At 42.6% G+C, this 12,274-nt stretch overlaps 1 protein-coding gene and 1 non-coding gene across 4 annotated transcripts in view; one reads left to right on the top strand and one right to left on the bottom strand.

Annotated features, from left to right (window-relative positions):
- MAPRE1 (microtubule associated protein RP/EB family member 1) overlaps positions 1–12,274 on the top strand; it is a 28,764-nt gene that overhangs the window by 6,879 nt on the left and 9,611 nt on the right. For 2 of the 3 annotated variants that reach the window (XM_007446840.1, XM_007446842.1), the window contains exons 3-4: positions 7,692–7,837; positions 9,539–9,746. In XM_007446840.1, the coding sequence (XP_007446902.1) occupies positions 7,692–7,837; positions 9,539–9,746 (354 nt within the window). The remainder of the gene's footprint in view (positions 1–7,691; positions 7,838–9,538; positions 9,747–12,274) is intronic. The other variant, XM_007446841.1, reaches the window with a different exon arrangement.
- TRNAG-CCC (transfer RNA glycine (anticodon CCC)) lies at positions 497–569 on the bottom strand. The gene has a single exon. It is a non-coding gene; the product is annotated as a tRNA-Gly (tRNA).

Raw genomic sequence — 12,274 nt, 5'->3', positions numbered from 1 at the left:
CAGTAGTTGTGGCACACGGTCTCAGTAGTTGTGGCACACGGGCTTAGTTGCTCTGCAGCATGTGAGATCTTCCCGGACCAGGGGTCGAACCTGTGTCATTGGCAGGTGGATTCTTTTTTTTTTTTTTTCTCTCTCACATAAGTTTTTTTGTTTTGTTTTGTTTTTTGTGGTACGCGGGTGTCTTACTGTTGTGGCCTCTCCCGTTGCGGAGCACAGGCTCCGGACGCGCAGGCTCAGCGACCATGGCTCACAGGCCTAGCCGCTCCGTGGCATGTGGGATCTTCCTGGACCGGGGCATGAACCCGTGTACCCTGCATTGGCAGGTGGACTCTCAACCACTGCGCCACCAGGGAAGCCCTGGCAGGTGGATTCTTAACCACTACGCCACCAGAGAAGTCCCTGGAAGGCGGATTCTTAACCACTGGACCACCGGGGAAGTGCCCAGGGATCTTTAGTTGTGGCATGCGAACTCTTAGTTGTGGCATGTGGGATTTCGTTCCCTGACCAGGGCTCGAACCTGGGCCCCCTGCATTGGGAGCGCGGCGTCTTAGCCACTGGACTACCAGGGAAATCCCTCCCCTGTGAGATTTTATCTCAGTTTTATAGATAGTCAGAGAGGCTAGATGTGAAGTTGTACAGTGAGACAGCGTTGCCCAGGAGTCATGCTTATTAAACATCAGTTGCTTTGTTAGTCTTAGGCACTGGCTGTTAGTCTTAGATCCGTGCTGCTTTCCCCCTACTTTCTGTTAATTTCCTCAGTTTCACTGTCAACATCCCCATTTGTTGGAGGCTTTTAAAAAACTTGTTTGCCTGGTGATTAATGGGGGGGATGAGGTCATCTTAGTTTTCTTTGGAGCCAACTTTTTCACCAGCAGTTTCTCCCTAAAAATTACCTCTTTCTATTATAAATATACTCCAAGATGTATTTCACTTAGTTAATTCAAAAATGAGATCTCTTTTCACATGTAGATAAGTTGTATATGTGCTGATCTGGCTCCAGATTTGTCTCATTCAGACAGGGAGCTGTCATGAGTAGTCAGGACTGGGCATGAAGAGACTTCAGTCTGCACTGAGCCATGTGACTTTGGACGAGCCCCATAACTTAAAAAAAAAAATTATTTTATTCTTATTTATTTATTTTTATTTCTTGGCTGCTCCGTGCAGCATGTGGGATCTTAATTCCCCAACCAGGGATTGAACCCACACCCCCTGCATTGGAAGCACGGAGTCTTAACCACTGGACCACCAGGGAAGTCCCGAGTCCCATAATGTTCTGGTTCCTCATCTATAAACTGGGGTAGTAGGATCTGGTTCACCTTTTGCACTGTTGTGAGGCTCACCTGTAAAAATAGCTCTCAGATACTGATTCTGCACCAGACCCTTGAGGTGAACCTAGATCTCTCAAGGGGCAGGACACATTCTCGTTTTACACAGGAGGAGACTGCACGGGGCACAGCTTAGACGTTATAGAGCCTGATTTTGAACCCAGGATCTTTCTGACCACACAGCCTATACTCTTCCTGCTGTATACATGCTATGTCTTCTTCAGAGAAGCATTTGGAGGAGAGTTGAACAAATGTAAATTACATATTATCAATTATAGTGATACTGTCTCATTAAAAATCTGTGAAGACTTTCAACTTTGCCTGCTGCCTGCCATTTTTCTTATCCTAGATAAAGGGCTTTTCCCCAATAGAACGTGCAGAATACTTCTTTTGTTTTTCTTTGAAAATTTATTTATTTATTTACTTTTGGCTGCGTTGGGTCTTCGTTGCTGTGCTCAACCTTTCTTGGAGCTGCTCTTTATTGTGGTGAGTGGGCTTCTCATTGTAGTGGCTTCTCTTGTTGTGGAGCACGGGCTCTAGGCATGCGGGCTTCAGTAGTTGTGGCTCATGGGCTCTAGAGCACGGGCTCAGTAGTTGTGGTGCACGGGCTTAGTTGCTCTGTGGCATGTGGGTTCTTCCCAGACCAGGGCTTGAACCCATGTCCCCTGCGTTGGCAGGTGGATTCTTAACCACCAGGGAAGTCCCAGTGCAGAATACTTATGCACGTGATTTATAAACAAACTTCTGTTCACAGCTAGTTCACCTCTTGAGAGCCGTGTGGGACTTTTCTCAGAGTATGTAGAAGGTTGTGTTGTGTTTCACATTGACGTTTAGGAAATGGGGTCTCAGCTTCCAGTATGAGACCAAACAGGATGAGCCACAGACACCGTGTCCCTGAAAAAGTTCTGCTGCCTGGGGACTGGAGTCAGAGAGAAAGTGAGGCTCCTCAGATTCTCGTGTTTACTGAGGCCCGAGGAGAATCCGAGTGACGTTTAACACTGGAGCCTGGTCCCTCCTGATCTTACCTCTGATGAGCAGGGGGTCATGCAGATCAGAATTCTCTACCAAGCCCAAGCTTTGAAAGGCAGGAATAGGTTTTTCCCTTGAGAGGGCAAAGCTCTGAGGTCGTACACTATTCATGTGCTGGCTGCCTGTGAAATGGCTGAGTTTTATCAGCATTGTGGGCTCCCTGCCTCCAACAGTGAAGTGAGCCATTGCTTAGCTCTTGTAGTGAGATAAGGTGAGGATGACTTTCGGTGATAGAGTGGCCGCTTGTTTCAGGATTCATTACATTCCGTAGTCTCTCTGTTTTGGAGAGTTAGTCAAGTATTTTGAAAAGATAGTCATCAAGGAAAAAACCCTGATAACAGAGAAAGATTCTGATGGGATCGCTTGTGTCAGAAGGGGGATGCTGAAAAAAAAAAGGGAGTTCCCTGGTGGCCTAGTGCTTAGGATTCTAGGCTTTCACTGCCGTGGCCTGGGTTCAGTCCCTGGTTGGGGAGCTGAGATCCTGCAAGCCAGGCAGTGTGGCCCAAAAAAAGGGGTGGGGGTGGGGGTGCCATTTGCTTTCCATTCCTCTCTTCCTTCAGTTCCAGTCCACGATCAGGCCCCTCTGTGCTTTTCCAAGGGCCCGGCATGGTGCTCTGAACATGTCAGGTGGCCCTCACTGAATGTTCTCGGATCCCCTTCCTTGCCTTCTCCCCTCCATCCTGGCCTCCTTCACAGTTCTGTGCTGTACAGAGTAGGAGAGGTGTTTGGATGCTCCCAGGCAAAAGCTAGGTTTCCTTTTTTCTTAGCTCATTGTGGGGCCCTGCCAGCCCTCAAGTTGATATAAAATAGCTTGTCAGTCTTGCTCCCAGAGCTGCTCTGAGCGTGAGACCAGGAGCCTGACCAGGCCTCACCCACTTTGTTTTCTCCTCAAGTTGGCTCCCTTTTCCAGACACTCCATTTTGGGCCATAATTCCACCATTCTTCTAGTGTTGCAGGCCTGAGAATCATCTTTTTAGGCTAACTCACAAAATTCTGTGTCTTCTGCAGGGTCTTTTGCTGTAACCCCTTCTCAGTTTGCAGGCTGCTGCCATAGTGTCCTCCTAACAGGGCCCAACGTTCCCTGCAGGCTCCCCTCCCCCACTCTTCTTTTACTGTGTCAGATAGTCTGCAGCCTTTCAAAGAGACCATTTTTTATTGTCACTTCTCTGCTCAAGGAAGTATCTCTTTAAATTATTTTGCCTAATTCTTCAAGTACCTCTTGGTGTTAATTAAAGCAAGAGACAAGAAACTTATTTTCTTCTGATTATAAGTAATTAGGTCTTCTTCATAGAAACATTAAGAAGAAAACCATAATCTGCTGTGTTGTCACAAGTGATAGTTATTGTTATCTTTGTATTGTCACAAGTGATAGTTATTGTTATCTTTTAGCTATGTTTTTCCCCCTAATTATGGTTTAATTTATTGAACTCTTACTATAGGCCAGGCACTTTCTAAAGTGCTTTACCTATATAACCTCGGTGAGGGGGGGTGGGGGGAGGTAGGGACTGTCATCACCATTTTATAGATAGAGAAACTGAGACAGAGAAGTTAAACAGCTTGCCCAAGGTTACTCATTTTAGCTGTACGTTCAGTATTTTCTATAATTTTAAAACATAATTGACATACTTTTTGAATAACTGAAAGTCTCAAATGGTTTAAAATTCAAAAGGAACAAAAAGATAAACAGCAAAAAGTCTCCCTGTGAAAAGTAAGCCCATCTACTAGCCACCCAGTTCCCCAACCCTGAAGTAACCAGTGTTATCAGCTGGGTGGCCTCCAGAGAGAGTGTATACAAGCAGAAACATCCATCTGTCTGTATTTTGTGTGTGTGTTCTCTTTCCCCCCTTTTACACAAGTGGTAGTGTTTAATTGCACTGGACACTCTGGAGAGTGTTCCATATCCATGTAGCAGGTGCCACTTTCTTTTCTTTTATGGCTGTGTAGTGCCGTAATTTCCTTGGATCAGTCCCCTATTAATGGACATTTAGTTTGTTTCCAGTCTATTGCTATTACAGACTGTTGCAGTAAGTAACAGATACAAGCACACAATGTTGTAGGGTTTTGTTTCTTGCTTTTAAAATTAAAATAGGATTATGTTTCACTTGTTAAAATGTCTCGAGGTCGACTTTTTTTTTTTTTGCGGTTCGCGGGCCTCTCACTGCTGTGGCCTCTCCTGTTGCGGAGCACAGGCTCCGGACACGCAGGCTCAGTGTCCATGGCTCATGGGCCCAGCCACTCCGAGGCATGTGGGATCCTCCCGGACCAGGGCACGAACCCGCGTCCCCTGCATCGGCAGGCGGACTCCCAACCACTGCGCCACCAGGGAAGCCCGAGGTCGACTTTTAATGTTTGCATTAATGACTCCTCACAGCCTTCTATTTCCAAATTTTATTCATCCTTTAAGATGACTTAAGCCTCACCTACTTCCAAAAGCCTGAACACTTTTACATTTAATAGAGTGTTTCCTTTGTGTAAAACTTTGAGGACTCTTAATCTAGAGTTTTCTGATAGGAAGGCATCTATCCTTTTTTTTTTTTTGGCCGTGACAGAACATGTGGGATCTTAATTCCCTGACCAGGGATGGAACCCATGCCCCCTGCACTGGAAGTGCAGAGTCCTAACCTCTGGACCGCCAGGGAAGTCCTGAAAGGCATCTATCCTGTGTAGAATATTGACTTCAGCTTTCATCTAATTCTCCAAGGGACCCTTGACCCAAAAGGGTTGAGAGCCAGTACACTTGAGATATTGCAAGCTTTTGGAGAATGGGCTGCATTGTGCCCTTGTGTGTTCTTTGCTTGTAGCACAGATCCTGGCAGAATGGGGCTGCAGTCAGCGGAGACTTGGTGGTTGGTGCCATGACACAGCTGGTCCAACCCTAAATCTGTCTGCATTTTCCAGCCACAGATTTTACATGGACCTGTTCTCCTGCCCCAGATCATTGGGACAGCAGCCATGTAAGAGGGGTCCTCTTCTTTTTTTTTTTTTTAATTTATATAGTTTTGGCTGCATTGGGTCGTTGTTGCTGTGCGTGGGCTTTCTCTAGTTGTGGCGAGCGGAGGCTACTTTTCGTTGAGGTGGATGAGCTTCTCATTGCGGTGGCTTCTCTTACTGTGGAACACAGGCTCTAGGCATGCGGGCTTCAGTAGTTGTGGCATGTGGGCTTCAGTAGTTGTGGCTCGCGGGCTCTAGAGCATAGGCTCAGTAGTTGTGGTGCACGGGCTTAGTTGCTCCGAGGCATGTGGGATCTTCCCGGATCAGGGATTGAACCCACGTCCCCTGCATTGGCAGGTGGATTCCCAAGCACTGCACCACCAAGGAAGACCTAAGGGGTCCTCTTCTTACCCTGCTTATGTTGCCAGCCTTTGTTATTAAGGCAGAGACTGGAAGGAAAGACCCTTTTAACCTCTTCTGAAACAAGCTGAGACATCTACAGGCCAGGAGTTTTGAGCCCTTTTGTAAAAAAGCAGCTGACAGACTTCTTTGTAAAAAACATTTACCTTCTTTTTTTGTGTTTGATTATAAAATAATATTCATTGTAGTGCATAATTAATATTTTAAAAATAGAATGTATTCAGTACCAGTCCCCAGAGATGGCCACTGTTCAATCATTTTTGATCTAAAAAACAATAACTTTGTATGGTTTAATCTAATACATTATGTTTTATTTCTATTTTTTAATATTTATTTATTTAATTTATTTATTTTTGGCTGCATCAGGTCTTAGTTGTCGCACGCAGGATCTTTGTTGAGACATGGCGGCATCTTTCCTTGCATTGCGTGGGCGTCTCTAGTTGTGACATGTGGGTTTTCTCTCTCTAGTTGTGGCATGCGGGCTCTCTCGTTGAGGCGTGCAAGCTTAGTAGTTGTGGCTAATGGGCTTAGTTGCCCCGTGGCATGTGGGATCTTAGTTCCCTGAGCAGGGATTGAACCCACTGGGAGGTGGATTCTTTACCACTGGACCACCAGGGAAGTCTCCACATTGTGTTTTCTTCTAGTCTTTTTTTTTCTATGCATATATATTAAGATGGATATTTTTACATATATGAAGACATTTTATAGATATGTTTTTGTATCTTGCTTTTTCTTGTAATATTAAATCTTGAGCTTTTCCCCCCACAATTAAAAAAAAATGTGCTTTGAATGCTTACATAATATTCTCTTAGGTGATGGTTTGCAAATTACGTAATTGATTGCTCCTATTTTTGGACATATAGGTTGCTTCCATTTTTTACTCTTGTAAATAAAGTTACACAAGTTTCATGTGTAAATCCTTGCTGTATTTTTTTTAAATTGGTATTACTTTATTAAATTCACTTTTTTTTTTTTTGCTGCACTGGTGGCTTGTGGGAATCTTAGTTCCCTGACCAGGGATTGAATCCAGGCCCTCGGCAGTGAAAGTGCAGAGTCCTAACCACTGGACTGCCAGGCTATATTTTCTTAAAAACTCATCTGCTTTCTTTGTATCTTTCCAAAAATAATGATAATGGCACTGTTTATGCCAGATCTGGCAGGGAGCCAATTTGGCCTGATGTAAAATAAGTTGAATATGCGTATTAAGGCGGCCTCGTTCTGCAGAACACCTATTGCTTAGTCGCTGGATTTCTTGCCTCCTTTCCTGAAAGGGCAGTAAGTGCACATGAAGCCTGCCCTGTATTAGAAGAGTGTATTTTGGTAGGCATTAGAGAAGTAACATTCCTGGAAATATTAAGTGCCAAGAAAACACTTTTGGGGGTGGTGATGGATAAAAACGGGCAAGTTGGAGGAAGGAGTGAAATTGGGGAGCAAATGAAATGAAATATATGCAATGATTTCTTATAGTGGCCTTTAAAATTGAAAAAATTTAAATGGAGGAACACAAAAATGTCTTCTATTCAACTTTGTTTATAAAATGATAGGTAAGTTTATTTAGAGATGTAAAAAGCTCAGGGAGGCAAACATCTTAGAAAAAACTTTTTTTTTAAACCTGTGTCAGAGGATGGATCTTTGAAATACAGGGGAAATCCCTCCTCCCGCTGACATTCATTTTTCTTTGTAGTTGTCATTTTATTGTCATGCTGGTTTTCTTATAAAGAATAGTTTTAAAATTTCATGGGAACATTCCTCTTTTCATCATGGGCTTCCAGGTTGCAGGTGTGTTGTAGAACTTACCAGCTAAAACCACAGTCCTGTTATCAATTTCGAAGTCAAGTGGTAATGAAGCTTTGGGGTTTTGTAGGTCCACTTCACAACTTTTAAAATTTAGTGGGTTAAGCAGGTTTGGGTAAATTTTCACCCTGCTGCTTTAATAGCTACTGCATTTAATGACCTAGTGTGTATTTTCTTCTGTTACTCATTCAGGGGCTGCCTATTGTCAGTTTATGGACATGCTGTTCCCTGGCTCCATTGCCTTGAAGAAAGTGAAATTCCAAGCTAAGCTAGAACACGAATACATCCAGAACTTCAAAATACTACAAGCAGGTTTTAAGAGGATGGGTGTTGACAAAGTACGTAAACTTTATTCTTTCATTTAGGGTGTTTCTTACCTAGTGGTAATTACTAAGGATACAGATTCTGGGCCATGACTTTGGACATTTTTGTTTTTCTTTTCCCAATTTATATGGTTATCTTTTCTCCAGTTAACAGAATTTACTGGGAGCAAAGTTTCCCTCTGCTCTCCTACCCCCGGTTCCCTTACAGTCTTCTTTCTTCATTATGAAGTTGGTAACTGTCTGAAAGATCAATCTGTACCCATGATTTTTTTTAAAAATTTTATTACTGTTTAATCTCTATTAGTCTGAGGTCTAACTCGTTTAATCTCTGAATTTACTTCTGTAAAGCATACCATATGGTAGGATAAGTAGCTCTAATAGAGAAGATTCTAGATTTTTTTAGCAAAGTACAAAGAAGATGGCTGCAGGTGCTGGAATGTTCCCTTTTGCTCCCAAGGTTATTTGAAGCTACCAGAAACACAGACCACCAGGCTTCATTAGGGTAAATAGCTTTGTTTTAGTAGATAACAGATTATTGCAAAATTAAGTAGTTTGCCCCCATTAGAAGGGCTTATTATCCTTTAAGCCATTTTGGGGGGGGGCGGGGGGGCATTTTTTTTTTTAGTAAAGCTTGTAATCGTCCCCTGATTACCTTACTGCTGTATCTGGTTTTTATTTACTTTGAAATCAGTCTTATTTTTATTTTAGTTTTGTCTCTGTACAATATATAAAATATACATTTGTGTTGGAAGAATATCATTTAGTTATCAGGCATAGTTTAAACTAGGTGTAGCTTATTATATGCAGTAATTTTTCTTTTTATGGAATTTATTTTTTTGAATAAGGAACATTTTTGAAATATATGTTAGAATAGTGCAGTGATCTCCCATGTACCTCAGTGATTATCAACTCAGGGCCAATTTTGTTTCATGTGTACCTCTACCCCACCCCCTGTACTCGTGGATTATTTTGAAGTGAGTTACAGACATAACATTTTATTTGTAAATGTTTCAGTATCACACAGAGAAATTTTTAAAACATTATTTGCTCAGATGGGTGGATATAGTTCAGATTGTAACTGGAATCCTTGAAGAGTTAAAAGATAATTAAGCTGTGGCCAGCAGTCCCACCATTTGAAGTAATACCTGATAACACAGTGTTCTTGTACAATAAAAACCTTACAGGTCTTTTGAAGTATGTTTAATAGGACTGGAATTACTTGAAAAACATACCATTTTGTAGAAGTCTATCCCAGGACTGATTCCATACGTTGACCTATTTTTAAGACAGAATTTTTTTTAGCACAGTTCATCGTGGATGCCTGTGGTTAGTTTGTGCTCTGGATTTCATACCTTGTGACAGGCACCGTGGCTGTGCAAGTTCCATGGGAGCTTTACTCTTTACAGTGGAATGACATATCTTAGGATGTGTTTGGATGTGTATATGTGACTTAATGTATGATACTTGTTTCTTTTGCATTTCTGATTTCTTTTGATGGACTTGGAGGGGGACTGGCTGTTGTTAAGTTCTCTGTGGAAGGCAAATTGAATGAAACTTGCTCTACAAACTTCCAGGGGCTTACTTAGCACTTAGTTCTTGCCTCTAAAATATGTTTTTCTCCTTTGGCAGAGCTTTATACTGATTTGATGGACATGTTTGATGGTTGACAGAAGCTTCTTCTTGCTTTGGGCTAAATAGTCTTGTGTTTCTCTGCAGATAATTCCTGTGGACAAATTAGTAAAAGGAAAGTTTCAGGACAATTTTGAATTCGTTCAGTGGTTCAAGAAGTTTTTTGATGCAAACTATGATGGGAAAGACTATGACCCTGTAGCTGCCAGACAAGGTCAAGAAACTGCGGCGGCCCCCTCCCTTGTTGCTCCAGCTCTGAACAAACCGAAGAAACCTCTCAGCTCGAGCAGTGCAGGTAAAACAAACGAACAGACAAACCAAAAAAACCCCAAAAACCCCCACACCAAAAATACCATTTCCAAATACATTCATTCTTACAGTATTCAGTCAGAAGGGTTTGGGTAGCCGTAGGCTTGGGGAACTTAAAGAGCATAAGCCCAGCCACATGGCCGAGGCATGGATTGTGGCATCAGGGCCCTGTGTTTGTTCTTAGATCTCTGGAGCCCTGTGTAATCACTTCACCTCTACCCTGCTGTTTCCTCCTCTGTAAAAGGGGAATTTCAGTACTTGCCCCTAGAGGGCTGTTCTTGAGGCCTGAATGAGTTACTGTATCGATTTGGCCAACACACTTCAGTTGGAATAGAAGTCCCTCAGGTTAGCTCACATAAAAGAGAGTTAGTTTGAACACAAGGGCATTTCATCTTAGAGCCCTCGGATGGGAAGTTGCAACCATACCTGAACTCCCAGGAACTGAAGGAGCTTTCTGGGTCTCTTGGGGACTGCTCTTGGCTCTGCATCATTGTTCTGTCTGCAGACCAGCTTCCTGCGCTTACTCACGGCTTCCCTGCCCTCCCTAGAGTGCTAAGTTCTGTGCTGCTAGCAGAATCTAGGAGTCAGGGGGAGGCTCTTTTTAGACACTTACTTTAAAAGTCTTGTCCTGGTAGGCTTCCCCAAATTGTTTGCAGTAGTACACTCACAGAACATATACTTTGGGGCAGGGTGGATGTTCTGCAGATGCTATCTCCTCCTCAGAAGGTGGCAAGAACGTTAGTTAAAGTCATGTAGTACCTTGAGAGAGAGACTGATCCATCTGGTAGATAGAGAGGGACATTGAGTACTTTGTAATTTTGATAGCTTTATTGAGCTCTGATTCACTTACCATACAATTCACCCATTTAAAGTATACAATTGGATGGTTTTTAGTACATTCATCGGTGTGTTCTACTATTGCCATAATCAGTTTTAGAACATTTTCATTACCCCCCAGAAGAAACCTCATGTGTGCTCAATAGCAGTCACTTCCCATTTTTCCCCCAACTCTCCTCCCTCCCTGCCAATCCTGGGCAACTACTAATCCACTCTCTGCCTATGGCTTTACTTATTCTGAACATTTCTGAATGGGATTATAGAATACATGGTCTTTTGTGTCTGGCTTCTTTCATTTAGCATAATGTTTTCAAGGTTCATCCATATTGTATCATATATCAGTACTCCATTCCTTTTTATGGCTAAATAACATTCTATTGTATGGTTGTAGCACATTTTATTTATTCATCAGTTGATGGTGATTTGAGTTCTTTTCAGTTTTTAGCTTTTATGAACAATGCTGCTATGACCATTCATATACAAGTTTCTGTGTGGGCGTATGTTTTCTCTTGGGGTATATATATCCAAGAGTATATACTCTTTTAAAAAAAAATTTTTTTAACGTCTTTATTGGAGTATAATTGCTTTACAATGGTGTGTTTCTGCTTTATAACAAAGTGAATCAGCTATAAATATAGATATATCCCCATATCTCCTCCCTTTTGTGTCTCCCTCCCACCCTTCCTATCCCACCCCTCTAGGTGGTCAAAAGCACCGAGCTGATCTCCCTGTGCTATGCGGTTGCATCCCACTAGCTATCTGTTTCACATTTGGTAGTATATATAAGTCCATGGCACTCTCCCACTTCATCCCAGCTTATCCTTCCTCCTCCCTGTGTCCTCAAGTCCATTCTCTACGTCTGTGTGTTTTTTCCTGTCCTGCCCCTAGGTTCTTCAGAACCATTTTTTTTTTCTTTAGATTCCATATATATGTGTTAGCATACGGTATTTGTTTTTCTCTTTCTGATTTACTTCACTCTGTAGGACAGACTCTAGGTCCACCCACCTCACTACAAATAACTCAAAATTGTTTCTTCTTATGGCTGAGTAATATTCCATTGTATATTTGTGCCACATCTTCTTTATCCATTCATCTGTCAGTGGACACTTAGGTTGCTTCCATGTCCTGGCTATTGTAAATAGAGCTGCAATGAACATTGTGATACATTTTTTTTTTTTTTTTTTTTTTTTTTTTGTGGTACGCGGGCCTCTCGCTGTTGTGGACTCTCCCGTTGTGGAGCACGGGCTCAGGACGTGCAGGCTCAGCGACCATGGCTCACGGGCCTAGCCGCTCCACGGCATGTGGGATCTTCCCGGACCAGGACACAAATCTGTGTCCCCTGCATTGGCAGGCGGACTCTCAGCCACTGTGCTACCAGGGAAGCCCCATGACTCTTCTTAAATTATGGTTTTCTCAGCGTATATGCCCAGTAGTGGGATTGCTGGGTCATGTGGTAGTTCTTAGTTTTTTAAGGAACATCCATACTGTTCTCCATAGTGGCTGTATCATTTTATACTCCCAGCAACAGTGCAAGATTCCCTTTTCTCCACACCCTCTCCAGCATTTATTGTTTGTAGATATTCTCATGATGGCCATTCTGACTGGTGTGAGGTGATACCTCATTGTAGTTTTGATTTGCATTTCTCTAATGATTAATGATGTTGAGCATTCTTTCAT

This window comes from Lipotes vexillifer, unplaced genomic scaffold (assembly GCF_000442215.2).
Source record: "Lipotes vexillifer unplaced genomic scaffold, Lipotes_vexillifer_v1.1 scaffold75, whole genome shotgun sequence".
NCBI lineage: Eukaryota > Metazoa > Chordata > Mammalia > Artiodactyla > Lipotidae > Lipotes > Lipotes vexillifer.
The sequence above is the reverse complement of the archived record's forward strand: the minus strand, read 5'-3'. Positions and strand labels throughout refer to the sequence as shown.